Genomic DNA, 27,378 nt, shown 5'->3' on the forward strand with positions numbered 1-27,378 from the left:
CCCACTGGGCCACCGTGCTGCCCAGCGTGATATTTGTAAAGCATAATTCCAGAGCTGATCCTCTCACAGATTCATATCAACATTATAACGGGCGATTTCTTGCCAAGCTTAACCTTGTTAGCCAATTGGCCATCAGGTCTTGGCCCACCCACATTTCACTGACAGTCCTGACTGAGTTAGAAGTTCCAGATTCAGATCCCCGACCAGGGTTTGAGCACCAAAATCTCGAATGGCACTCCAGTGTAACACTGAAGGGCAGCACGGTAGCATTGTGGATAGCACAAAGGCTTCACAGCTCCAGGGTCCCAGGTTCGATTCCGGCTTGGGTCACTGTCTGTGCGGAGTCTGCACATCCTCCCCGTGTGTGCGTGGGTTTCCTCCGGGTGCTCCGGTTTCCTCCCACAGTCCAAAGATGTGCGGGTTAGGTGGATTGGCCATGCTAAATTGCCCATAGTGTCCAAAATTGCCCTTTGTGTAGGGTGGGGTTACTGGGTTATGGGGATAGGGTGGAGGTGTGGATCTTGGGTAGGGTGCTCTTTCCAAGAGCCGGTGCAGACTCGATGGGCCGAATGGCCTCCTTCTGCACTGTAAATTCTATGAAAATCTATGCACTGCCAGAGGTGCCTGCTCTCCTCGTTGGAAGTTAAAGAACTGTTTGAAGAAAAGCATGGGAGTTCCCCCTGGTGTCCCGGCCAATATTTATCCTTCAACCAACACCACAAAGGAAAATGACCTTGTCATTATCACGTTACTGTTTGTGGGAGCTTTGCTCTCCAGAAATTAGCAGCTGCATGTCTTACATGACAGTAGTCAAAAGTATTTCATTGCATTTTGGGGCATCCTGTGGTTGAGAACGGCACCACATAAATGCAAATTTTCATTTTGTTTCATTTTGCTACAACTATAGGCTAAAACCCAGGAACAGCAAAAATATGGTAAGGACCGTTTGTTAACACTGTACAGGCCATTAAGGACCACAACATGGATGCAATGTGCCACAACTTGCCTGATCCGGTACAGAACAACCTGTTGAGTGGATCCATCGACTTGGAAAATGTGACTTGGAGGGAACCAAAATTTCAAATCTTCAGTTGCAAGAGCGAAGAGGCTGTTGTAGACTGGCAGGATCCCTGGGGGAGATAGAAATGTTCAAATGTCAAAGGCAGAGATGAAGAGTTGAGACGCTGAGACACAGCTGCTAAAGACTTGAGTGAACGCTTCAGGGCGGGGTTCTCCTTGGGCGGGATCCTCCGCTTCGCCGAAAGCGCACTCACGCCCGCGGGTTTCCCGACGGCGTGGGGGTGCCCCACAATGGGAAACCCCATTGGCCGGCTGCCTGAGGATGGGGGTACACCTCGCCAGAAAACGGGTGTGCGGCGGGAACGGAGAATCCCGCCCTCAGGGTCAATAGTCAAAGTTGAAAGGTGATGGAGAGCTGAGGCATATATTTTAGGAACTTTAGGAAGGGTGTGACATCTTCAGAGAGGGTGCAGAAGATATTTACATCAACTGCAACAGCCTATATTTAAATAGCACTTCTTAATGCAATGAAACATCCTAAGGCATGTCAGAGGATGGTTATCAAACAAGATAAGACATTGAGACACATAAGGAGATATTCGGTCAAATTATCAAAGGCTTGGTCAAAGAGGAAGGTCTTAAAAACTGTTTTGAAGGTGGTGTATAAGGTCAAGAGGCAGGAAGAGATGAGGGAATTCCAGAGCTTGGGGGCTAGACAACTGGAGACACAGCCACTAACGGTGGAGGGATTTTGATTGGGAATGTGCAAGAGGCCTGAATTAGAGGAACACAGATATCTTGGAGGGGTCTGGGATTGAAGATTAGAAAAAGGGAGAATCCTTTCAGGGTGTTTTCCAGTCAGCATGTCAGAACCCCATTTCCCAGGGAAGAAGGAGAGATGTCCAGGTTCTGCTCACCATTTCTCCTTGTGAGCTACTGCAATTATACCACTGGGGACAAAGATGTCAGAGAACCTTGCGGCATCATTCAGCACTTCAGAAAATGGATCGACAGAACGAGGGAGGCTCTTTCTGCTGGTGAGGGAATAACTTTGTGCATACAAATGAAACTAAGGTGTATTTATTTACAGGCACAAACAAGTAATTAAGTAAAGTAAAGTTGCCATAGTCCCATGTGACCATAGGCTAAGATGACCTTCGAGAGAGAGAACTGACTGGTGGTGATTTGACCTGAGGATCAGCACACCTCAGGCGAGGTGTCTCATAGAGGTTCTAAAAAAACATAATGTGCTAAATAAGATTGACAAATATTTGCTCAAAGAAGGAGTTTTGAAGGAGGCGAGGTTTACTGTTGTACAATTGGAAATGTGACATCCAATCTCCCACAAGAGGTTCCCCAAACAGATAATGACCAGATATCTAGCTGCAGGGATACTCATTATGGATGTAAATATTGATCAGGGCACCAGGGAGAATTCCCAAGCTCTTCTTTGTCAAAGAGTCACAGGACCTTTGACCTCCACCAAGAGGGCAGTCAAGGGGTCAGCTTAACATCTCACCTGAGAGCCGGCACCTCTGATAATGCTGCACTCTCTGAGCTAACAGTGCCAACAATTTTGTGTTCAGGTCTCCGGAACGGGGATTGAACCCACAGCTATTTGTCTCAGAGTTGAGAATAGCACACACAGGGCCGCAGCCAACACTTTGACAATGACATATGACCAATAGAATTTTGGACATGCAAAGATTTTGGACAGCTAATGGAAGGTAGAAGTCCCCCCGCCCCCCACCCCCTCCCTGCCCAGAATAGTCTGGAGGTGACAAAGGATGTGGGTTTCAGAGGTGGAATGGCCGAGTGAGGCTGGGGTGGACGTGGCCAGTCTCTGTAATGCAGAGTTTAAGCTTTCCAAGGTCAGTTGCAGAGAAAAGCGGTGTGTCACCATTATTACCCCACGAACAATAAACTAACAGGCTCGTGTGATTAAGTTCAGGTTTCACGACAGTTTCAGAATCTGAATTATTTGTTTAATGCAAAAGGTCAAATATTGCAGATGATGGAAATGTGAAACTATTAGCAATACTCAACAGCTGTGGCAACATCTGTGGAGAGGGCAACAGTTAGTGAGTCAAATCATGCGAGGATTGATAACAACTGTCGGATAACTCTGCTCCTATTTTCTTACTTGAGACTGGAGCTCCACATTTCCCACCTGGGTCTCCACCCTGGGCTTGTGGAGGGATGTGGAGCGTAGCTGCTCCTGGAGTCCTTCAGTGCAGTGCAGGAGAGTTGGGAGAAGCCAAGCCATGCCCCCCTTTCCAACACTAGCTGTCATATTCTGTGATGTTTAAATGTCTTTGCCACTTTGCCAAGCTACGGAGAGAGGGTATGTGAGGGGGTAGGATGGGTATGGAGAGAGGGTGTGTGAGGGGGGTAGGATGGTTGGGGTGGGGGTTCAGGTGGTTGGGGTGTTGGGAGGTGTCGGATAGTCATGAAGTGTTGGGAAGGGTCGTCACGGTTGGGAGCAATGGAGGTTAGTCAGGTGGTTGGGGAGGTACACAGGGGTCAGAGGGAGGTAGTCAGGGTGTGGGAGCTAGTTTGGGGGCCAGGGCAGGTAGTCAGGTGTTTTTGGGGGGGGGGGGGCAAAGGTAGCTGGGGGTATTCAGGGGGGGGGGATGGGTGGGAACATGATTGGGGGGTAGTTGGGGGTGTCGTGGTTAGTCAAGTAGTCGGGGGAGTAGTCAATGGGTCACTGGAGTAGTCTGGAGGTTGGGGGGTTTAGTCAGGGGGTCCAGTGGAGGTCAGGTCGTAGGTGGGTGGGGGTGGTAGTCAATGTAGGGTCAGAGGGCTATTTGGGGGATTGGGGGGGTTGGGGGTAATCAGCATCCAGGAAAGTGGGTTCAGTTGGGGGGTCGGATTGGTAGTCGGATGGTCAGGGGTAGTCGGGGGGTCCAGTGGGTGGGTGTACCATGGTTACTGCAGGGTTACAATAAGTTTTAATCCTGCTAACTTCCCCTGGGTAACTATTCTGCTGAGCAAGTCAGAACCGTCCAAAGTCTCTGATTGTAACTGGAGCTTCTGAGGGTTCCAGATGTGGGGTAATTGCCCAATGCAATTCCCAGACAATTCCAGTGCATTCCTCGCAAGCGGTTCCCCAGCGCATCTTCTGGGGATCTCCAGAGATCAGAAAACCTGGTCAATGGCCTTTCGTGAACCATGAACTCTGTTTCTCTCTTCACAGAGGCTGCTTGACCTGCTGAGTATTTCCAGCACCCTCTGATTATTATTTCATTTTATTTTAAAATATTAAAATCTGCCATCAGTGCGAATGACCATGAAGCAGGCCGATTGCTATAAAAACCCAGCTGATGTCCTTATCCGAAGGGCACCAGCTGGGGTTGAGCGATCTTTCTGAGGCCGTATTCCAGGTTGGCATTGAGATTGACCCGTTATATCATCCCACAACTCGCTCAGTTGCATCAAACCAGTTATCCAAGAAGGCACGTTGGAGGCGGGGTAATGAGTAAAACCTCTGCCAGCGACGCCCCGCGTCCTGAGAAGGTTGTCGTGGAGAAGAGGCCGAGGATGGATTCTCCCTGGATTCTGGAGATAACAGTCCAGGAGGAGGAGCTATTCCTGGAGAACTGGAATTTTAGCCCCTGATGGGAGTGGGCACAATGGCAGGGAATACCGTGCCGTTGGCTGGCCTGCCGGTTCCATGGCCCCTTCCTGTTTCCGGGTCATTATCTTGGGGGGGGGCGGGAGGGGGCCGATCCGCCGGCAAGCTGCAGCCAGCCACTTGAGGTAATTAAAGGCCCATTGAGGCATTTATAGGAGGCCAACCACGGTTTTCCAGTCGGTCTTCAGGACCCCACAGGTGGCGGGGATAGTGTAGCTGCCTGGAGGCGGGGCTGAAGCCTGGGAAGGGTGGAGGGGCGGTGGCCTAGCGAGCCTGCCTGCCTGCCCGTCTGGATTCAGCAGCAGCCACAGGACACTCTGTGGAAGGATTACCCCATTCCCCAGCCCTTCCCCTATCCCCTCATTCACCCCCAGCGGGGGCCCACCTACTAAGGTCATGTTCTGCTTTAAACTTGAAAATATTGGGGAGGGGGGGGTGTAACCATTTTGGAGCTTCATCTCCTTCATTTACCTGCCATTCTGCTGCCTTCCAGCTTTGGGTTGCCTACCTTCCTGTTATAACCCTGCATGGGATTCATCCAGCTGAGGGTGTTTGTTCCCTAGTGCTGATTAGGTTGTGAGTTAACCAGCATTAGTATAACAGGTCAACTGACAGGAAGGCATGAGGACAGCATGGTAGCATAGTGGTTAGCACAGTTGCTTCACAGCTCCAGGGTCCCAGGTTCGAGTCCCGGCTTGGGTCACTGCCTCGTGCGGAGTCTGCACGTTCTCCACGTGTCTGCATGAGTTTCCTCCGGGTGCTCCGGTTTCCCCCCACTGTCCAAAGATGTGCAGTTTAGGTGGATTGGCCATGATAAATTGCCCTTAGTGTCCGAAATTGCCCTTTGTGTTGGGTAAGGTTACTGGGTTATGGGGATAGGGTAGTGGTGTGGGCTTGGGGAGGGTTTTCTTTTCAAAGGCCGGTGCAGACTCGATGGGCTGAATGAACATAAGAACATAAGAACTAGGAGCAGGAGTAGGCCATCTGGCACCTCGAGCCTGCTCCGCCATTCAATGAGATCATGGCTGATCATTTGTGGACTCAGCTCCACTTTATAGCCCAAACACCATAACCCTTAATCCCTTTATTCTTCAAAAAACTATCTATCTTTATCTTAAAAATATTTAATGAAGGAGCCTCAACTGCTTCACTGGGCAAGGAATTCCATAGATTCACAACCCTTTGGGTGAAGAAGTTCCTCCTAAACTCAGTCCTAAATCTACTTCCCCTTATTTTGAGGCTATGCCCCCTAGTTCTGCTTTCACCCGCCAGTGGAAACAACCTGCCCGCATCTATCCTATCTATTCCCTTCATAATTTTATATGTTTCTATAAGATCCCCCCTCATCCTTCTAAATTCCAACAAGTACAGTCCCAGTCTACTCAACCTCTCCTCGTAATCCAACCCCCTCAACTCTGGGATTAAGCTAGTGAATCTCCTCTGCTCACCCTCCAGTGCCAGTATGTCCTTTCTCAGGTAAGGAGACCAAAACTGAACACAATAATCCAGGTGTGGCCTCACTAACACCTTATACAATTGCAGCATAACCTCCCTAGTCTTAAACTCTATTCCTCGTGCAATGAAGGACAAAACTCCATTTGCCTTCTTAATGGCCTCCTTCTGCACTGCAAATTTTATGATTCTAAGATCCTGAGATGTGTAACTGGGTCCTGTGTAAATATTGCAATTATGCTGAATAAATGGTTTTCTTCAGAACTCCTTGCACTCCCCTTTGCCGTTTACTTCACTTCCTTAATTGAACGAACTCCACTCTGGCCATTAATCAGCCAAATTGGAGTGACTGGTTTCCTCACAGACCATCCCCTACCCTTTTCAAGGGTTGTAAAACCTCATTAAAACGCATGTTTTATATAGAAGCAAACCCTAAAATGTTGACCTTTTTGTGAAGGGGCTTTCCATATTTCCCAGCACCAAACACATGACAAAAAACAAAATGAAACTGAAACCGTGTTCCACGTTTCTTAACACATAAATATAAATGAAACTTAAAGTTACACATTGTTTCCAACAATATAATACCTTGTGCCTACTTATTGTATAAGACACAGACACCAATCGCTCATAAGGGATTGGGCTCATTTATTTAAGACTAAGCCCATGAGAACAGTTATGCATAGATGTCAGAGCTGTGTATGTACTCTGCCCAAAGCAAAAGTGAAACTTAGACTGGGTCACATGATACATTTCTCTTCCCGTGATGTCACGCTGGTATCCCTTAAAGGCATATTACAACACTCACCGCTTGCCTTTGCAGCCAGAATACAAAGTTCTTCCGCTGTGAACCCGCCAGAGCAGAAATCCAAGGTGCTTCCACCAGGGTGAGCGGTGGGGTGATAGAGATAGACCTTTAGTCCGATGACACCTTCAGATCCCTGCCCCTCCCGAGCTGTGTCCCCAGGAGCAGCCATTTCTCCGAATTGGTGTAGTGGAGGCATTTAGGTATAAGAAGCTTCCTCTTGGCTGGAAAAAAAGAACAAGAGAAACATTTTCACCATTTGACTAATAGAGGGCTTGAGGAATAGTAGCTTCTAAATATTGGGGCAATTTAAGGGTTAAAAACCTGTGGATATTGTGCATTTGACTGCAGTGGTCACGTTTTTAAAAAAAGGATTTTGTTTTGCAGGGCGGAATCTCCCGGCTTTCATTGGCCGCGCTGCGCGGCGGCGAGCTGCTTTTCCAGCCGTAGGGTCGCGTTCAGAGACACAGGGAAGCTCAACTGTGCCAGAGGTGAACGATTGATCAGGGCCCCTGGTATAAGGTGATTCAGATCGTGAACAGCTCTAGCTGCTCCAGGAAGTCCACACCACAAGTTCCAGGTTGCCATGGCAGAAGGAAGTAACTTTAAATATGTTGGAGGTTGGGTTTTAAGTTAATGGTGTCTCATTAATTGGCTCACGAATCAGAGAATGAACAGGAACACTTCACTGTCTAACTGTGACGATAGCACTTCTTTGGCTTTACTGTACCGTGAAGCACTTTGGGAAGCCTAGAGCTTGAAAGATCAATGGTTCAGAATCGCCGAAAGGTCATTTTCCCCGGAATGTTAACTCTGTTTACCCCTCCACAGTTGCTGCTTGACTAACGGAGTGTTTCCACTGTTTTCTGTTTCTGCAAGAATGATCTTTCTTTCTCTTAGAAGCCGTACCGCAGAACCAACATCACTTCAAAATGCTTTCTCTGCCTTTGTCGCATAGCACCACAAAAACCGGCAGAACTACAAGACCGTCAGATGATGAAAAGACATGCAAAGTGTGTTTGTTTTAGATTCAGGTCCCAATTGAGCAACAAAGGACCTGCTTCACTGCAAACGAATAGGTTCTGACTGAGTTAAAATCACACCCAAAGTGTGGATGATGTCATTGCTGCCTTGTCAGTGACTCAGAAGCTCCCTGTGCAAGAATGATACACTTCAGGAGGCCATACTGCCTATTCTGCCCATGTTGGCCCCCTGAAATGTCCATTTTAATATTTCTACTTCTGCTGCTCTTTCCAAGTTGCAAACCTCTCTTTTTGAAGTTCCTTTCTGAAAGTTACAATCGAATATTCCTCCTCCACTTTTTCAGGCAGCGCACAATTTGCTGTGCAAGAACATTCTTCTCATCTCCCCCTGCGGGTTCCTCTGTCAGTCATTTTAAAATCCATGGCCCTCTGGTTACCAAGCCCTCAGCCGCTGGGACCAGTTTCTCTCTGTTTACTCAAAAAAAAGCTGTTCATGATTTTGAACTTCCCCAGTAACTCTCCACTGGAGCCTCTCTGCTCTAATAAGAACAGCCCCAAATTCCCCAGTCTCTCCACAGAATCAAAGTCCCTTATCCATGGTACCTGTAAATTGTTTCTCACCTATAAGACCATCTTCAACCTCTCCCTACTCCATTCTAAGGTTCCCACCTGCTTCCAAAAGACCACCATTATACCAGTGCCAAAGAAGAACCAGGCAACGTGCCTCAATGACTACCATCCGGTGACCTTGACATCTATCATTATGAAGTGCTTTGAGAGGTTGGTCATGAGACACATCAACCCCGTACTCCCAGAATCCTTGATCCACTGCAATTCGCATACCGCCACAGCAGACGCCATCTCCCTAGCCCTACACTCTTCCCTGGAGCATCTCCACTACAAGGACTCATACATCAGAGTCCTATTCATTGACTACAGCTCCACCTTCAACACCATAATTCCAGCCAAGCTCGTATCAAAATTCCAAACCCTAGGACTTGGCTCCTCACTCTGCAACTGGATCCTCAACTTCCTGTCCCCTAGACCACAATCAGTAAGGATAAACAACAGCACCTCCTCCACGATAGTCCTCCATACCGGGGCCCCGCAAGGCTGCGTACTTAGCCGCCTACCATACTCCCTATACACTGTGTGGCAAACTTTGGCTCCAACTCCATCTCCAAGTTTGCTGATGACAAGACCACAGTGGGTCGGATCTCAAACAACAATGAGCCAGAGTACAGGAGGCAGATAGAGAACCTAGTGGCGTGGTCTAGTGACAGCAATCGCTCCCTCAATGTCAGCAAAACTAAAGAGCTGGTCATTGACTTTGGAAGCAAAATATCGTACACACCCCTGTCAGCATCAATGGTGCCGAGGTGGAGATGGTTGGCAGCTTCAAATTCCTATGTGTGCACATCACCAACAATCTGTCCTGGTCCACCCACGTCGACGCTACGACCAAAAAAGCACAACAGCGTCTACACTTACTCAGGAAATTAAGGAAATTCGGCATGTCCACATTGACTCCTACCATTTTTTACATATGCACGATAAAAAGAACCCTATCTGGCTGCATCACAGCTTGGTATGGCAATTGCTCGGCCCAAGATCGTAAGAAACTACAGAGAGTTGTGAACACAGCCCAGTCCATCGCGCGAACCTGCCTCCATCCATTGACTCTGTCTACACCTCCCACTGCCAAAGCGGGCAGTATAGTCAAAGACCCCTCCCACCCGGGTTATTCCCTCTTCCAACCTCTCCCATTGGGCAGGAAATATAAAAGTCTGAGAACACGCACTAACAGATTCGCAAACAGCTTCTTCCCCGCTGTTACTAGACTCCTGAATGACCCTCTTATGGACTGAACTGATCTCTCCACACATCTTCTCTGCTGAGTAATGCTACACTCCGTACGCTTCACCCGATGCCTGTGCCTCTGTGTTTACATTGTGTTTTTATCGTATGTCCCAGGTTTTCCATGTATGGAACGATCTGTCTGGACTGTACGCAGAACAATACTTTTCATTGTACCTCGGTACATGTGACAATAAATGGAATTAAATCAAATCAAATCGTAAGAGGTAGGCCATTCGGCCCATTGAGCTGCTTCACCATTCAATGAGATCATGACTGATCTGAAATGATAATCCACAACTCCACTTTTCCACATTCCCCTCATAACCCTTGCTTCCCTTACTGACTACAAATCTGTGTACCTCAGCCTTGAGCATACTTATTGACTTAGGTTCTACAACCCTCGGCGGTAAAGAATTCCACAGATTCACTACTCTCTGAGATAAGAAATTCCTCCTCATCTCTGTCTTAAATGGGTGACCCCCTTACTCTGAGATTATGGCCTCTGGTCCTAGACTCTCCCACAAGAGAAAACACGCTCTCAACATATACCCTGCTAAGCCCCCTGAGGACCCTATGGGGGGGATTCTCCAAAAAATGGAGACAATGCGTTCGCGCCGTTGTAAACGCCGTCGCGTTTCACGATGGCGCGAAACGGGCACGGGGACGGCCGATTCTGTCCCCTACAGGGGGCCAGCACGGCGCTGGAGCGGTTCACGCCGCTCCAGCCTCCCTTCCCAGCGACAAATGGGCGCTGCGCCAACCCGCGCATGCGCGGGGGACTTCCTCAGCGCGCCGGCCCCGACGCAACATGGCGAAGGAGTTCAGGGGCCGGCCGCGCAACAAAGTAGGCCCAGTGAGGGGGGGGGGAGAGGCCGGCCCGCCGATTGGTGGACCCCGATCGCGGGCCAGATCCCATCGGAGGCGCCCCCCCCCCCCCCCTGGTGAAGGAGCGTTTATCCCCGCCCCACAGGCTGCCCCCTGACCCTTTGCACAGAGTTCCCGCCAGCAGCGACCAGGGTTGAACAGCGCCGGCGGGACTCTGCCGTTTCCGCGCGTCCGATCGGTGCCCGGCCACGTCAAACGGGCCAGCGCAAAAGGCGCCGATTCTCCGCACCTGGGAGAATAGCGCGCCGGCGTCGGGGTGGCGTGGCGCTGTTGCGGCGATTCTCCGGCGCGGGGCTCGGAGAATCACACCCACTATGTCTCAATAAGTTCACCTCTCTTCTGAACTCCAATGATTACTGGTCCAACCTACTCAACCTCGCCTCAGAAGAAAATCCCTCCATATCCAGGTTCAACCTAGTGAACCTTCTCTGGGCTGTCTCCAATGCTAATATACCTATCCTTAGATAAGGGGAACAAAACTGTTCAATGTTCCACATGTGGTCTAACTTTTGCCTTGTTTAGTTTTACCTATTTTTACCTCCCTATTTTTCTACTCCATTCCCTTTGTAATAAAGGCTAACATTCCATTTGCCTTCCCTACTACCTGCTGAACTTGCACGCTCGCTTTTGCGATTTCTGCGCGAGGACCCCAAACTCCTCTGTGCTGCAGTTTTCTGCAGTCTTTCTCCATTTAAACAATATTCAGCTCCTTTATTCTTCCTACCAAAGTGCATAACTTCACTTTATCCTACATTATATTCTATCTACTGAGTTTTGTCCACTTACTTAACCTGTCTGGATCCCTCCGTTATCTCCAGGGCATCCTCACCACTTGCCTTCCCATCTATTTTTGTGTCATGTGCAAAAGTGGCAACAGTGCATTCACTTCCGTCTACCAAGATCTTGATAATCCTCCCGGAATTGAGGTGCCCAGGATTGGGCGTGAGAATAAGCTGAGGAGGTGGTGCAGTGGTATTGCCGCTGGACTAGTAAACCAGTGACCCAGGGTAATGCACTGGGGACCCAGGTTCAAATCCTACCAGGGCCGATGGCGCAATTTGAATTAAAAACAATAAATTTGGAATTAGAAGTCTGTAAGAATGACCATGAAATGATTGTTGTAAAAACTGAGGGGGAATCTGCTATCCTTACCTGGTCTTACCTACACGTGACTCCAGTAATTGCTGAAATGGCCCAACAAGCCACTCTGCCCAAGGGCAATTCAGACTGTGTAAGAATTATTAAAAAGAAGCTCTGAGGAAGGGTGGGCTCTAAATGTATTAACTCTGTTTCTCTCTCCACAGACGCTGCCAGATCTGCTGGGTTTTTCCAGCATTTTCTGTTATTATTTCAGCTTTCCAGCATCTGGAGTATTTTGTTTTATTGTATTAGGCACAATATTCCACCTGAGGCTTAACCAGTGATTTATAAAAGTTTAAGAGAGTGTTTCCACCTTTCATATTCTAGCTAACTCTGTGAGCTGGATATCTACCACTGATGAGGTCAGACTGCAGCATCTCGGAAGCTTAGAACCAGAGAATTCCTGCAGTGCAGAAGGAGGCCTTCGGCCCACTGTGTATGCACTGACCTCCCAAAAGAGCACTCAACCGGGGTCCATTCCTCCAACTATCCCGCCATATCCCCATCTAACCTGCGCATGGGCGGCAGGGTAGCACAGTGGTTAGCATTGTTGCTTCACAGAGCCAGGGACCAGGGTACGATTCCCGGCTTGGGTCACTGTGCGGAGTATGCATATTCTCCCTGTGTCTGCGTGGGTTTCCTGCGGGTGCTCCGGTTTCCTCCCACAAGTCCCGAAAGACGTGCTTTAGGTGAATTGGACATTCTGAATTCTCCCTCTGTGTACCCGAACAGGCGCCGGAGTGTGGCGACTGGGGGCTTTTCACAATAACTTCATTGCAGTGTTAATGTAAGCCTATTTGTGACAATAATAAAGATTATTATGACATCTATGGACACTAAGGGACAATTTATCACGGCCAATCCATCTAACCTGCACATCTTTGGACTGGGGGAGGAAACTGGAGCACCCGGAGGAAACCTACGCAGACACGGGGAGAACGTGAAAACTCCACACAGGCAGTCACCCGAGGTTGGAATCGAACCCAGGCCTCTAGCGCTGTGGAGCAGCAGTGCTAACTACTGTGCCGCCATGCCGCCCAATGTTAGCGATTGATTGGACTGGATTTGACTGGAAGATCGGAGCAGCACGGTGGCGCAGTGGGTTAGCACTGCTGCCTCACAGCGCCGAGGTCCCAGGTTCGATCCCGGCTGTGGGTCACCGTCCGCGTGGAGTTTGCACATTCTCCCCGTGTTTGGGTGGGGTTCGCCCCCACAACCCAAAGATGTGCAGGGTAGGTGGATTGGGCATGCTAAATAAATTGACCCTGAATTGGAAAAAGTGAATTGGGTACTCTAAATTTATAAAAACAAATGATTGGAAGATCATTGGGGCATAAAAAAAATCTGTTTTCTTTTGCCGCTCTCTTAGAACATTTCTCTTCACCAGGTATAAAAATATTGAAAATAGAGAAAAAAATGTTTGGATGTCGGTCAAGCATTGTCCATTTGGGGAATGCTTTCTAATCAGCGTAGGGAAGGCCGTGCATCACAAGATTGGATGTGTTGGCCGACTCATGGCTGGAGCGTGGTGGCAAGTCATGTGATGAAGCCTGCAGGAAATGCTCTCAGCCTCCAGAAGTGCTTGTGGACAAATCGCTGGGACCCCATCCCAGCAGAACGTCGGAAATCACAGTGGCTGAGCCCCAGCGGGGGGGGGGGGTCACCAGCCCATGTCCGATTAACATGTGAAGGAACCACAGGCACAAAATTGAGTGTGCCCTGACAAGTGTCTTTCTGCCAGATTGTTGGATATTAATGTCGCCTTCAGCAAGAGGATATTGTGTAATTGGTGCACAAAGTACAATCTGCCATCACAAATGTTTGAAGATTTTGAATGGTGTCTGGCCATCCCCGCGATCTCCCTCCAGTCTCATCGGTACATCTTTATACAGCCCCCCTCCCTCTCCCACAGTGAAAGGTGTTTGCTGCTAACTACCTCACTGCACACATTAATCCTCTCACCCAGGGTATTCAGCCCCTGTACGGGTTAACCATGTGAGGCACTCAGCCTCTTACCTCTGGGACCTGAGCTCAACTCCATCCCAGAAAGATACAACAAGGATGTGTATTTATATCACCCCTTCAATGCAGAAGAACTGAGCCGAGGTGCTTTACGGGACATTTCAGACCCAATTTGACACCTCAGCCACACGAGATGTTTCAAAGAGGAGAATTTTAAGCAACTCTGTCAAGGAGGAGGGAGACACGGAGAGAATTCCAGGGACTTGGTCACCCTTGGTGGGATAATAGGCAAGAAGGTTCTTTAAAATGGCCAATTTGGAGCATCACAAAGTGACGGGGCCCTCACAGTTAATCGTGATGTAGCTTATTCCTTAATCCCAACAGCAGGTTCATTGATCCACTTAGAATCATAGAAATCTACAGACAGAAGGAGGCCATATTCCATCGTGTCTGTACCAGCCGTGAAAGAGGGGCGGCACGATAGCACAGTGGTTCGCACCGCTGCCTCACGATAGCACAGTGGTTCGCACCGCTGCCTCATGGTAGCACAGTGGTTCGCACCGCTGCCTCACGATAGCACAGTGGTTCGCACCGCTGCCTCACGGTAGCACAGTGTCTCGCACCGCTGCCTCACGGTAGCACAGTGGCTCGCACCGCTGCCTCACGATAGCACAGTGGTTCGCACCGCTGCCTCACGGTAGCACAGTGGCTCGCACCGCTGCCTCACGATAGCACAGTGGTTCGCACCGCTGCCTCACGGTAGCACAGTGGTTCGCACCGCTGCCTCACGATAGCACAGTGGTTCGCACCGCTGCCTCACAGCGCCGGGGACCCGGGTTCAATTTTGGCCTTGGGTCACTGTCTGTGCGGAGTCTGCACGTTCTCCCCATGTCTGCGTGGGTTTCCTCCGGGTGCTCCGGTTTCCTCCCGCAAGTCCCGAAAGATTACCCCATTAGGTAATTTGGACATTCTGAATTCTCCCTCTATAATAATAATAATAGTAATAATAATAATGATAATTGTTTATTGTCACAAGTAGGCTTCCATGAAGTTACTGTGAAAAGCCCCTAGTCGCGGAGCTACCATACATCTTAACTAATATAAAGCATACAGTTTCCACCAATGGTCTCCACCGGTGGAGGCTCGTGCGTCTGTGACTCCGGGAGCGTGGCTTCGATCTCCATGGCAGCTTCGGCATCCCCAGAAGGCGCTGGTGGGGAAAACAGTTGACCTGGGAAGGGAGCGACTGCGGGGTGCGTCGGTGGGTGGGGGGGCCTAGACGGGGCCGGCGGAAGGACCGATCCTCCTGTAAGGTGCCTGGTGGAGGGGAGGTTGGGACTGGTGGCTGGGATGTGCATGGGGCTCCGGCGGGCGCCAGGTCTCGTAGGGAGACCGTATCTTGTCGGCCATCGGGGTACGCCACGTAGGCGTACTGGGGGTTAGCATAGAGCAGACGGGTCCGACTTGTGCGCCCGCATGTGTTTTTGGAGCAGGATGGGTCCGGGTGCTGCCAACCAGGTCGGGAGCAAGGTCCCAGAGGAGGACTTCCTGACGAAGACAAGGAGACATTCGTGAGGTGTCTGGTTGGTGATGGTACAAAGCAGCGACCGGATGGAGTGGAGGGCATCCGAGAGGACTTCCTGCCAGTGGGAGACTGGGAGGTTCCTGGACCGTAGGGCCAGAGGTCCTCGTGGAGGGCTCAGAGGCGGTCCACTTGTGCGTTGGCACATGTGCCGCAGGACAGGGCGTCAGGAGGCTCATTTAGCTTCCCGGGACGGTACAAGATCTTGTAGTTGTAGGTGGCGAGTTCGATCCTCCACCGCAAGATCTTGTTGTTTTTATCTTGCCCCGCTGTGCGTTAGCAAACATGAAAGCAACCGACCGTTGGTCAGTGAGGAGAGTGAATCTCCTGCCGGCCAGGTAATGCCTCCAATGTCACATAGCTTCTACCATGACCTGGGCCTCCTTTTCCCCTGAGGAGTGGCGGATTTCGGAAGCATGGAGGATACGTGAGTAGAAGGCCACTGGTCTGCCCGCTTGGTTGAGGGTGGCCGCCAGAGCTACGTCAGACGCGTCGCTCTCGACCTAGAAGGGGAGGGACTCGTCGATGGCGTGCACCGTGACCTTTGCAATGTCTGCTTTGATGCGGCTGAAGGCCTGGCAGGCCTCTATCGACAGGGGAAAACCTGTGGATTGGATCAGGGGACGGGCCTTGTCCGCACAGTTGGGGACCCACTGGGCGTAGTAACTGAAAAACCCTAGGCAGCGCTTCAGGGTCTTGGAGCAGTGAGGGAGGGGGAACTCCATAAGGGGGCGCATGCATTCAGGGTCGGGGCCTATAACTCCATTTCGCACTACGTAGCCGAGGATGGCAAGGCGGTCTGTGCTAAACACGCATTTATCCTTGTTGTATGTAAGGTTAAGGATTTTTGCAGTCTGGAGGAATTTTCGGAGGTTGGTGTCGTGGTCCTGCTAGTCGCGGTCGCAGATGGTTAAATTACCGAGATACGGGAATGTTGCCCGTAAACCATACCGGTCAACCATTCGGTCCATCTCACGCTGGAAGACCGAGACCCCATTGGTGACACCGAAGGGAACCCTTAAGAAGTGGTAGAGCCGCCCATCTGCCTCGAAGGCTGTGTATTTGCGGTCACTAGTGCGGATGGGGAGCTGGTGGTAGGCGAACTTGAGATCCACCGTGGAGAAGACCTTGTAATGCGCGATCCTGTTTACCAGGACGGATATGCGGGGGAGAGGATACGCGTCCAGCTGTGTAAACCTGTTGATGGTCTGACTGTAGTCGATGACCATCCTATGCTTCTCCCCGGTCTTTACTACCACTACCTGAGCTCTCCAGGGACTGTTACTGGCTTCAATGACCCCTTCCCTCAGTAGCCTTTGGACCTCTGGCCTAATAAAGATCCGGTCCTGGGTACTGTACCGTCTGCTCCTGGTGGCGATGGGTTTGCAATCCGGGGTGAGGTTCGCAAACAGGGAAGGCGGGTTGACCTTGAGGATCGAGAGGCCGCAGACAGTAAGGGGGGGGGGGGGTATAGGGCCGCCGAATTTGAAGGTTAGACTTTGGAGGTTACACTGGAAGTCTAAACCCAGGAGTGTAGCTGCGCAGAGGTGGGGAAGGACGTAGAGACGGACATTTTTGAACTCCCTTCCCTAGACTGTGAGGTTTGCTACACAAAACCCCTTTATCTCCACTGAGTGGGAACCGGAGGCCAGGGAGATTTTTTGATTAACGGGGTGGATGAGGAGAGAATAGCGCCTTACCGTGTCGGGGTGTATGAAGCTCTCCGTGCTCCCAGAGTCGATTAGGCAGGACGTCTCGTGCCCGTTGATAAATACAGTCGTTGTAGCAGTTGAGATTGTTCAAGGCCGGGACTGATCCAGAGTCACCGAGGCTAATCGCAGCAGTTGAGAGTTCTCTTCGGGCAGTGGGTGGTCAGCTGAGCTGGGGTCCTGGGTATTCATCCAAGATGGCGGCTCCTATTGGCCGCACATGGCTGGGGGTGCACCAAATGGCAGCACCCATCCCTCTAACGTGGCGTCCGCGGAACAAGATGGCGGCGCCCGGGGTCCGCACGTGGCCCTGGAGTAGGAAGGTGGTGACCGCTGGCCGTACAGGGACCGTGGAGAGGTTTATGGTGGTGGTCCGCATTCGCCGCCGGAGACCGCGGCAATCGCACGGGCCTGGCATACCACCACAAAATGGCCCTTTTTGCCGCATCCCTTGCAGGTGGATGCGCGGGCCGGGCAGTGCTGGCGGGGGTGCTTGGCCTGCCCACAAAAGTAGCAGCGGGGCCCCCTGGGGTTGCCAAGCCGCCTTGCAGCACAGGCTTGTGGGGGATGTCTCAGGGTCGGCTGCGGAGGGGTTCCACGCTGCCGAGGGGGCTGCCGTGCGGTCGGGAACGTAAGCGCGGGAGTTCCTGGAGGCCACGTCCAGGGAGCCTGCAAGGGCCCGTGCCTCTTTGAGACCCAGAGTGTCTTTTTCTAGCAGTCGCTGGCGGATTTGTGAGGGTAGCATACCTGCCACGAAAGCGTCCCGGACCAAGAGTTCAGCGTGTTCGCTCGCCGAAACTTGCGGGCAGCCTCAGTTTCTCCCCAACACCAGGAGTGCACGGTAGAATTCTTCCAGCGATTCCCCAGGGGTTTGTCGCCTTGTTGCAAGCAGGTGCCGGGCGTAGACCTGGTTTACCGGGCGAATATAATGTCACTTTAGCAGTTCTATTGCTGCATCAAAGTCTTCCGCTTCCTCGATGAGGGTGTAAATCTCTGGGCTCACCCTTGAGTGCAGGACGTGCAGTTTCTGCTCTCCCGTGGGTGTGTTTTCGGCTGTCCCGAGATACCCTTTAAAGCACGCCAGCCAGTGCTTGAAGATTGCCGCTGAGTTCGCCACGTGGGGCTAAGTTGCAGACACTCCGGCTTGATTCGGAGCTCCATCCTTTTAAAAAAAAACTAGCTTATTAAATTGATGCACGATCAATGACCACTAAAGCGAGGTTGTAGTCCAACTGAAGGCTTTAATAAGCTAGATGTTTCCCCCAGCAGCTCAGGTACAGAAAGAAGGCTGCTGGGGCGGCACGGGCTCTTATACCCCGCCTTGCAGGGCGGAGCAACTATACAGCTTGACCAATAGAAAGTATACAGTTTCCACCAATGGTGCTCCAGCCTATCAGGTACCGTAATACCTCTACTACCACACCCCTGAGCTGCCTCTCTTTGGGAAGGCATGCCACATCTTGAAGCTGGGCAGCACGGTAGCATTGTGGATAGCACAATTGCTTCACAGCTCCAGGGTCCCAGGTTCGATTCCGGCTTGGGTCACTGTCTGTGCGGAGTCTGCACATCCTCCCCGTGTGTGCGTGGGTTTCCTCCGGGTGCTCCGGTTTACTCCCACAGTCCAAAGATGTGCAGATTAGATGGATTGGCCATGATAAATTGCCCTTAGTGTCCATAATTGCCCTTAGTGTTGGGTGGGGTTACTGGGTTATGGGGATCGGGTGGAGGTTGACCTTGGGTAGGGTGCTCTTTTCAAGAGCCGGTGCAGACTCGATGGGCTGAATGGCCTCCTTCTGCACTGTAAATTCTATGATACTATGATGATCTTGTGCTACTCAGGCACTTAACAAGCCAGCAGTAGGTCTTCCCCGGGATGAAGGACCCCCACAGTCGGATGTCCCACCTGCCGAGAGTTGGTGGTCAGTCAGCGGCACTCAACAGCACCAACGGGAAGACGGTGGACACTTCTGGCACTACACCCACTGACAGCCTCGGATTAAGCCGGGGCCCAGGAACAAGTGAGTGATGGTGGGATTCTGGCTGTGGTGGTGGGAGGGTGGGGAGAGGGGGGGTCAGCAGAAAGGGCTGGGGTGGCTTCCAGCGCTCCTTTTCCCAATGCCGGGTCTCTCAATCTGGCATTGAGGGCCTTTAAACGAAGGATCATCGAAGGAGCCCGTAAGCAAACATGGTTTTCATGCTCCCTGAATGGCAAGGCACCTTCCCATCACGGTCACCAGTGACAGTGGGATGAGGCCCTTAAGTGGCCCTAACTACCCACTTATGGCCTTCCACCGGCGGCCAGGTAGGAAGGACGCCCATGAGCCTTCCCTCCATGGATTTCATCAAGGCAGAGGCAGGAAGGTGGCGGGGGTCCCCACTCACCACCGTCGCACCCAATTAAACTCCCACCCCGTTACCAAACGCCACAATGGGGGCGGGGGGGGGGCAAGATGACCCTTGCGATCATGGACATTCACTCTCAGCATCATTTGGTGGCTTTTGTCTTGGGTGAAGATCACAGTTGTACTTTTAAGAAAGAGCGTAAGACAGGCTTGCATTTTTTGACAGTGTGAAATGAAATGAAATGAAAATCGCTTATTGTCACAAGTAGGCTTCAAATGAAGTTACTGCGAAAAGCCCCTAGTCGCCACATTCCGGCGCCTGTTCGGGGAGGCTGGTACGGGAATTGAACCGTGCTGCTGGCCTGCCTTGGTCTGCTTTCAAAGCCAGCGATTTAGCCCTGTGCTAAACAGTGTATTTCATGATGTCAGGATGTACCAAAGTGCTTTACAAATGGAAACGTTGCCAGTGTTGTAACGTCAGAAATGTGGCAACCATTGCAAAGTGGCACAAACGCCATGCTTCCTCTTTCTCCCCCAATCTTACTGGCATATCGGTTTCTCTCTTAGTTTTCAATCCAAGCAAAAGGCACACATCCCGAATGTCGCCACGCAGCTTCACTCTCTGACTGATTTCAGCATCTTCTAATTTAATTGAACTTTCCTCCAACCCAATAACCTTAACCAGACCTAAGAAGGTGGACGGTGAGTTGAAATGGTAAAGAGTGCGATTTTGAAATGAATCCTTTTTCGTCGGTGAGTTCAGTGAAGGTTGGGCCTTGTCTTCTCACCATGTTTGACATCACTTGTTTATCAGCACCGACTGTGGTTTTTCGACATCTGTTACCTGAACCAGTTTCCTCCGACACTTCCTCAACTTGCTTCCATTTACTTCGACCAAGCCAAAACAAGCAGTTGCACCGTTCTCACCATCCCCCCCACTCCTGACACCCACCCTTTTCCCATTTACCAGTTCCCAGTTCAGGCCACATCTGAAACATTACCCAGTTCACTGATGCTGGGCCATCTGTGTATTGTTTTGTTATTTAATATTTACATCGCAACAAAAACAGTTTATTCAGCCCAGCTAGTCAATACGCACAGAAAGTCTGGGGGCATTGGTTTGCGCTGCCACTGTGGCGGGGCGGGGCCTGATGGAGTCGGCACAAAGATCAGGGCCCATCTTTAAAGGCTGCCTGAAGTGCGCCGTAAATAAATTCCCCCCACCCCCCCAGGATGCTGCAGTGCATCCTGTAAATGGGACGCCGCTGCCACTGTGCGGCGCTGCTGGAGGGAGTGAACGTCCAAGATATGGGGCGGCATTTCCCGTAGCCCGACACCGAAATCATGATTGGCTATCGGGCGGAGAGTGGATTTCGATGCTGGGATCGAGGCCGGCGTGGGTTTGGCGCTGGTCGGCTATGCTCCACCCAATCCAAACCGGTGCACCGTTTCAATGGCATTGGCGCATCATTGGCCGGCCCAGCCGCGGTGCTCCGCCCCCGATGGGCCGGGTTCCGGACGACGCGGGCCACGTGTAGTCCCGCACGTGCGGGAACACGGCGTGCCGGCTGCGGACTGTGTCCAGTGCCGCCACACTTGGCCGGGATCCGTGCTGCTGGCCGGGGGGGGGGAGGGGGGGGGCTTCTGCGAGGGCTGGGGGGACAGGTGGGGGGTTGGCCAGGGGGTGGGCTGCGGTGTCGCGGTTGCCGGGTTGGGTTCGCGCACGGCTGGCGCCGTGTTGTACGGTGCGACCAGTGCAGGTCAGCCGTGCATATGCGCGCCCATGACCCGGCCATATGTCAGCTGTTTTTGCTGCGGGAGTTTCACTCGGCACCGGTACTAGCCCCCTCGCCGATAATGGATGTCGATATGTGATGGTTAGTGGTAGGTTGCAGGGTGTGCGGGTGGTACTGGTGAACGTATATGCCCCGAATTGGGGTGATACCGGATTTATGAAACGCATGCTGGGTCGGATTCCGGATCTGGAGGTAGGAAGCTTGATAATGGGGGGGGGGGGGGACTTCAACACGGTGCTGGACCCAGCACTGGACCGTTCTAGGTCCAGGACGGGTAAGAGGCCGGCTGCGGCCAAGGTGCTCAGTGGGTTTATGGACCAGATGGGGGGAGTGGATCCATGGAGGTTTGCCAGGCCGCTGTGTTCCGGGAGTGATTCATGAGGACCAGACGGGATTTGTGAAGGGTGGGCAGCTAAATACAAATGTGCGGAGGCTCCTCAATGTGATTATGATGCCTTCGGTGAGGGGGAAGCGGAGGTGGTGGCAGCGGAGAAGGCCTTTGATCGGGTGGAGTGGGAATATCTTTGGGAAGTGTTGCGGAGGTTTGGGTTCGGGAAGGGGTTCATCAGTTGGGTCATATATAGAGCCCCGGTGGTGAGTGTGGCTACGAACCGGCGGAGGTCGGAGTACTTTCGGCTGTACCGGGGGACGAGACAGGGGTGCTCCTTGTCCCCCTTGTTGTTTGCACTGGCAATTGAGCCGCTGGCCATGGCACTGAGGGAGTCCAGGAAATGGAGGGGATTGGTCCAGGGGGGAGAGGAACACCGGGTGTCGTTGTATGCCGATGACCTGTTGTTGTATGTTGCGGATCCAGTGGAGGGGATGGCGGAGGTCATGCGGATCCTTTGGGAGTTTGGGGACTTTTCGGGGTATAAACTCAATGTTGGGAAGAGTGAGCTATTTGCAGTGCATTCAGGGGACCAGGGAAGGGGGATAGACGAGCTACTGCTGAAGAGGGCGGAAAGGAGCTTTCGGTACCTAGAGATCCAAGTAGCTAGGAGTTGGGGGGCCCTGCACAAGCTTAATTTGACGCGGTTGGTGGAGCAGATGGAAGAGGATTTTAAAAGATGGGATATGCTGCCACTCTCACTGGCTGGTAGGGTGCAGTCGGTAAAAATGTCGGGTTTCTCTTTGTGTTCCAGTGCCTTCCCATTTTGATCCCCAAGGCCTTTTTCAAACGGGTAAACAGGAGCATCATGGGATTTGTGTGGGCGAATAAGACCCTGAGGGTGAAGAGAGTGTTTCTGGAGCGTAGCAGGGACAGGGCGGGGCTGGCGCTGCCGAATCTGTGTGGCTATTATTGGGCAACCAATGTGGCGATGATCCGTAAGTGGGTAATGGAGGGAGAGGTGGCGGCGTGGAAGAGGTTAGAGATGGCATCCTGTGTGGGCACGAGCCTGAGGGCGCTGGTGACGGCACCGTTGCCGCTCTCACCGACAAGGTACACCATGAGTCCAGTGGTGGCAGCGACGCTGAAGATCTGGGGGCAGTGGAGGCGACACGGAGCGAGGTGGGAGCCTCGGTTTGGTCCCCGATTCGGGAGAACCATCGGTTCGTCCCGGGAAGGATGGATGGGGGGTTTCGGAGCTGGCATCGGGCGGGGATTAGAAGAATGGGGGACTTGTTCATCGATGGGACGTTTGCGAGCCTGGGGGCGTTGGAGGAGATGTTTGGGCTACCCCCGGGAAACGCTTTTAGGTACATGCAAGTGAGGGCATTTGCGAGGCAGCAGGTGGGGGAATAATGCCCTGAGTAGGGTTAATTCTTCCTCCTCTTGCGCCAGGCTCAGCCTAATACAGTTCAAGGTTACTCACAGAGCGTATATGACAGGGGCGAGTTTGTGTAGGTTCTTTGGGGTGGAGGACAGATGTGGGAGGTGCTCGGGGAGCCCGGCAAACCACGTCCATATGTTCTGGTCGTGCCCGGCACTGGATGGGTTTTGGAGGGGTTTTGCGAGGACTATGTCCAAGGCGGTGAACGCCCGGGTCAAGCCGAGTTGGGGATTAGCATTATTTGGGGTATCGGACGAGCCGGGAGTGCAGGAGGCGAAAGAGGCCAGTATTCTGGCCTTTGCGTCCCTGGTAGCCCGGCGGAGGATTTTGCTACTATGGAAAGATGCGAAGCCCCCTAGTGTGGAAGCTTGGATCAATGACATGGCAGGGTTCATCAAGCTGGAGAGGATAAAGTTTGCCTTGCGAGGGTCTGTGCGGGGGTTCCTCAGGCAGTGGCAACTGTTCCTAGGCTATCTCGCTGAGTGTTAGGAGGAGGTCAGCAGCCCAGGGGAGGGAGGAGGGGGTTTCTCGTGGGGGGGTGTTTGGATCAAGGTGTTTTTTCCCCCCCTCTTTGTGCTGTTTACAGTTATAAAGGGGGGTTACTGTACATGGGGAAATCCAATGTATAATTTCGACTTGTTGTGTTCATGTTGCTTTCTTTTTGTTGGGGGGGGGGGGTTTGTTGAAAATTTGTGGGAAAACTTGAATAAATATATTTTACTAGAAAAAAACTTAGTTTCCCAAACGGAGATTGCAGCCCATGGTGCGAGACGGGATCGTTAACTCATCTCAGGATCAAGCATGGCACAAAGATTGCAATTCAGGGATTGGATCCGACGGGAATGCCTGATTCATCACATGACCAGGATTTCCAGATGCAGCGTAGGGTACATCCCAGATTGAAACCGAGGAATTATGTACGTCCAGGTGCTGGGAGCAATAGAAAACAGGAAAATGATGACCAAAAGCCTTTGATCAGAGAGTATTAGCGGTCGCATCTGGAAATCGAGTTTGAGAAACCAAGCTAAAAACAAAACTTTCTAATAGCTCGATTAAAAAAAAGACATGCTTTTGTGTCAGGTGCTGAGGGAGCTGGCATATTGGAGTTTCTATACGGGCATCAAACAGTTCACCATCAGGCACTCCTTCTTGCAGTAAACTCATTTCAAAACAATTTCTGCCAAGCCAGGAAGTAACACTCGCAATATGGTGCTGGATTTACCAAAGCACATCGTCCCTCTTCGGAAACTACAATTTACAAACAAATAGGAAGTTGTCTCACTTCAAGTTTCCCTGAAATAGGAATAAAAAGACAAAAACTCCCCTGCAAGATTTTAGCAGCTTCTTGTAAAAATAAAACCCTTTCAGCTTGCTGGGCCAGTTTCAGCACAGTGGGCAGGGGCTGCCGGCCATTAATTGTTTTCCAATCACCGTTAACATTTATCTCATTGCTGCTTGTGGGGTCTTGCTGTGTAAACGTTTACCACTCTGTTTCCTATATTGCAACAGTGAGTGTTGCCCAACAACATGAAATGAATCACCTTGGCTTTGTGATGTCTGGAAGTTGTGTCAGGCAGGAGCGAAATGCAAATTTCTTCTGCTAAAACCCAGCCTGGTAATTGATATCAACCTGATCCCAAACCAGTTATTGAAGAATGAAACTTGTGACGCAATCCTTTTCTTGATCATAGGTTTATTTATAAAATGCAGCATTGCATATGTCTGCTTTCCACCTACTGACCCGGTTTCCCAACGGTCTCGCTTTACAAGTGCTCAAAGTATTTAATTCTGTTTACCTGCGCACCTTAACAATACAACTAACATGCCACTAACAGTTGAGGTGTTGCAATTGGCTTCAGCAGCACTGGGCTCAGGAAAACAAAACAAGGGCAGCACGGTAGCACAGTGGCTACCATTGTGGCTTCACAGCGCCAGGGTCCCAGGTTCGATTCCCCACTGGGTCACTGTGCGGAGTCTGCACATTCTCCCCGTGTCTGCGTGGGTTTCTTCCGGGTGCTCTGGTTTCCCCCACAGTCCAAAGACGTGCGGGTTAGGTGGACTGGCCATACTAAATTGCTCTTAGTGTCCAAAAAGGTTAGGAGGGGTTATTGGGTTACGGGGCTAGGGTGGAAATGAGGGCTAAGTGGGTCGGTACAGATTTGATGGGCCGAATGGCCTCCTTCTGTACTGTATGTTCTATGTTCTATAAATCAGACATGCCCCAGGTCGCTATCCAATGATCCTGTTTTCCAGTGATCCAGTGCTGGACATTAAGTACAGATGCAGTTTTTTCTCTGCTATGAAGTGCTCCATCGTAGACCAGCCTTCCCCTGCTCACTGTTGAGGCTCACATGGAAAGAATGGCCATTCGGATAATGTCTTGGACAGAGACCTGGGCCCATGAGGTGCATCTCAGAAAAGGTAAGGTTCTGTAGGTCGGGGCACCACCCCAGGGGGAATCAGGGTGTGTTACGGTCTAGGACATATAGACCAACAGGTCTTCATCAAAAAAATCAGTGCTGCAAACACAATTGATAAAGAACTCTGATTGTTTCTGTGGTTTTGCTTTTGAAAACAGTTTTTAAAAATTCTAATATGTGGGCATTGCTAGCAGAGCCACATGTATTTGCCCTTCGCTGGTTGACCTGACAAAGTGGTGGTGGCCTTCCCTTCACCTTCCAGAGGTCAACAGGAGTCACTTACACAGAGGGCGGAGTATAATTCTGTCCAGCTCCAAAGTGAGTTTGGTGGCGGAAGGGGCATTTAATTGGGGGAGAGGGTGGCATTTGGGGACCCCGCCATCTTCCTGCCTCTTCCCTGATTAAGTCTGTGGTTGGTTGGGGGAGGGGGGGGCAGGGGCACATGGACAGCCTACTTGTCCTGTTGCCAACTGAAGCCTTTAAGTAGGCCTTGGGTGGCTGCTTCTACTGGCACTGCTTGCAATTCACAGCTGCCAACCTCTGATTGGCTAACAGCTCTCGGAGGGGGAGGGGGGGGGGGGGTGTCCCGGGGGGGGGGGGGGGTTTCCCCCAGGGTTCTTGAACCCCGGGATGGGTGGCTGCTGCGTCTGAAGTGCTGAAAGTGGTGGGCTGTCCACAAAAGAGGCGAGAAGGACCTCTAGCCGCCCCTCCAGCTAGTGGACAAAGCCCCTGTCGCCTGCATTAAATTCTGCCCAGAGTGCCTGGCGGGGCAGCGCACATTCTCTTTCTCTGAAGGACATGTTGGGTTTTCTCGGCCAGACGCCACTGCTGTCAGCTGACAGATGGCCAGGCTTCAGCAGGTTTCCCACATTCAGTTTCTCAATTCGCTATTTGTGGGTTTCGATCTTACAACCTCAGGGTTGCTAAGCTCAGTGCCATTGGTCACCAGACTACTATAAACACAATGGTGAGAAATGACGGCAGTGCCAGGGGGATATTCCAGAGGGGGAGTGACTGACTCAGTCCCTGCAGCGAGTCATTAAGCATTTATTGTGTTTGTTAAACTTTGCATAAGGTTCGTGCTACCTTCCGAACACGCGATCTTGGTTCCTCCCCCGCCCCCCCAGAGGACCAGGGCAGTGTTCACCCAGCAACCACCTGCGGATTCCCCTCCGAACCATACGCACACACACCATCCTGACGGGGAAATATATCCCCCATTCCTGCGCTTCCACTCGGTGAAAATCCTGGAAAACCCATCCCAAGAGCTCAGTGGGGGGTGAAGACTGCGGCAGCTCGCCACCACCTTCTCAAGGGGCAATTAGGGCTGGCCAACAAATCCTGGCCTAGCCAGCAACGCCCACATCCCATAAATGAATAAAAAAAATACCCCCTTGCTCCATTTTTTCAGTTAATATCTCTTCTCAGCCAAAAACCCCGATGATGACATCAACTGTCACCGTGTTTTATGATGACAAATCCTCCTATTTGTCAAGGCACGGAGTTTGAGAATGTATCACTTTCCCATTCTGGGTCACCTATTGCTGGCAGTGACATGCGTGACAGACGCTTCCTGTAAAGTTGAGCAGTCGGGGTGAGCCCGTTAATTGCAACTGGAAGGCCACAGAACATTCCGGCTCCCTTTACTTCTTCGGCCCTTTCCTTTACGGTGTACCAGATAGACTTTTGACAACAGACAATGATAGTTTCAATTCTAGCTTTACTAATTGAATTTAAATTGTACCAGCTACCAGGGCGAGTGGGATTTGAACCCATGGCTCCAGCCCGGGCCTCTGGATTTTTTAACGCCCAGACACCACCACCACCCCTATCTAATAATAATAATAATCGCTTATTCTCACAAGTAGGCTTCAATGAAGTTACTGTGAAAAGCCACATTCCGGGGCCTGTTCGGGGTGGCCGGCACGGGAATTGAACCCGCGCTGCTGGCCTTGTTCTGCATTACAAGCCAGCTGTTTAGCCCATTGTGCTAAGCCAGCCCCTGCAGCCTCA

General features: G+C 51.4%; 1 protein-coding gene across 2 annotated transcripts in view; it reads right to left on the reverse strand.

Moving 5' to 3' along the window:
- Positions 1 to 27,378, reverse strand: part of LOC140394981 (tyrosine-protein kinase JAK2-like) — a 109,233-nt gene that overhangs the window by 75,467 nt on the left and 6,388 nt on the right. Inside the window, exons 1-3 of one of the 2 annotated variants that reach the window (XM_072482249.1) lie at positions 7,239 to 7,603; positions 6,918 to 7,138; positions 1,007 to 1,130 (exon numbers count right to left, since the gene is read on the reverse strand). In XM_072482249.1, the coding sequence (XP_072338350.1) occupies positions 1,007 to 1,130; positions 6,918 to 7,113 (320 nt within the window). In that variant the 5' untranslated portion in view covers positions 7,114 to 7,138; positions 7,239 to 7,603. Of the gene's footprint in view, positions 1 to 1,006; positions 1,131 to 6,917; positions 7,139 to 7,238; positions 7,604 to 27,378 lie in introns of those variants that run through there. The other variant, XM_072482248.1, reaches the window with a different exon arrangement.

Source organism: Scyliorhinus torazame, chromosome 18, assembly GCF_047496885.1.
Source record: "Scyliorhinus torazame isolate Kashiwa2021f chromosome 18, sScyTor2.1, whole genome shotgun sequence".
Taxonomy (NCBI): domain Eukaryota; kingdom Metazoa; phylum Chordata; class Chondrichthyes; order Carcharhiniformes; family Scyliorhinidae; genus Scyliorhinus; species Scyliorhinus torazame.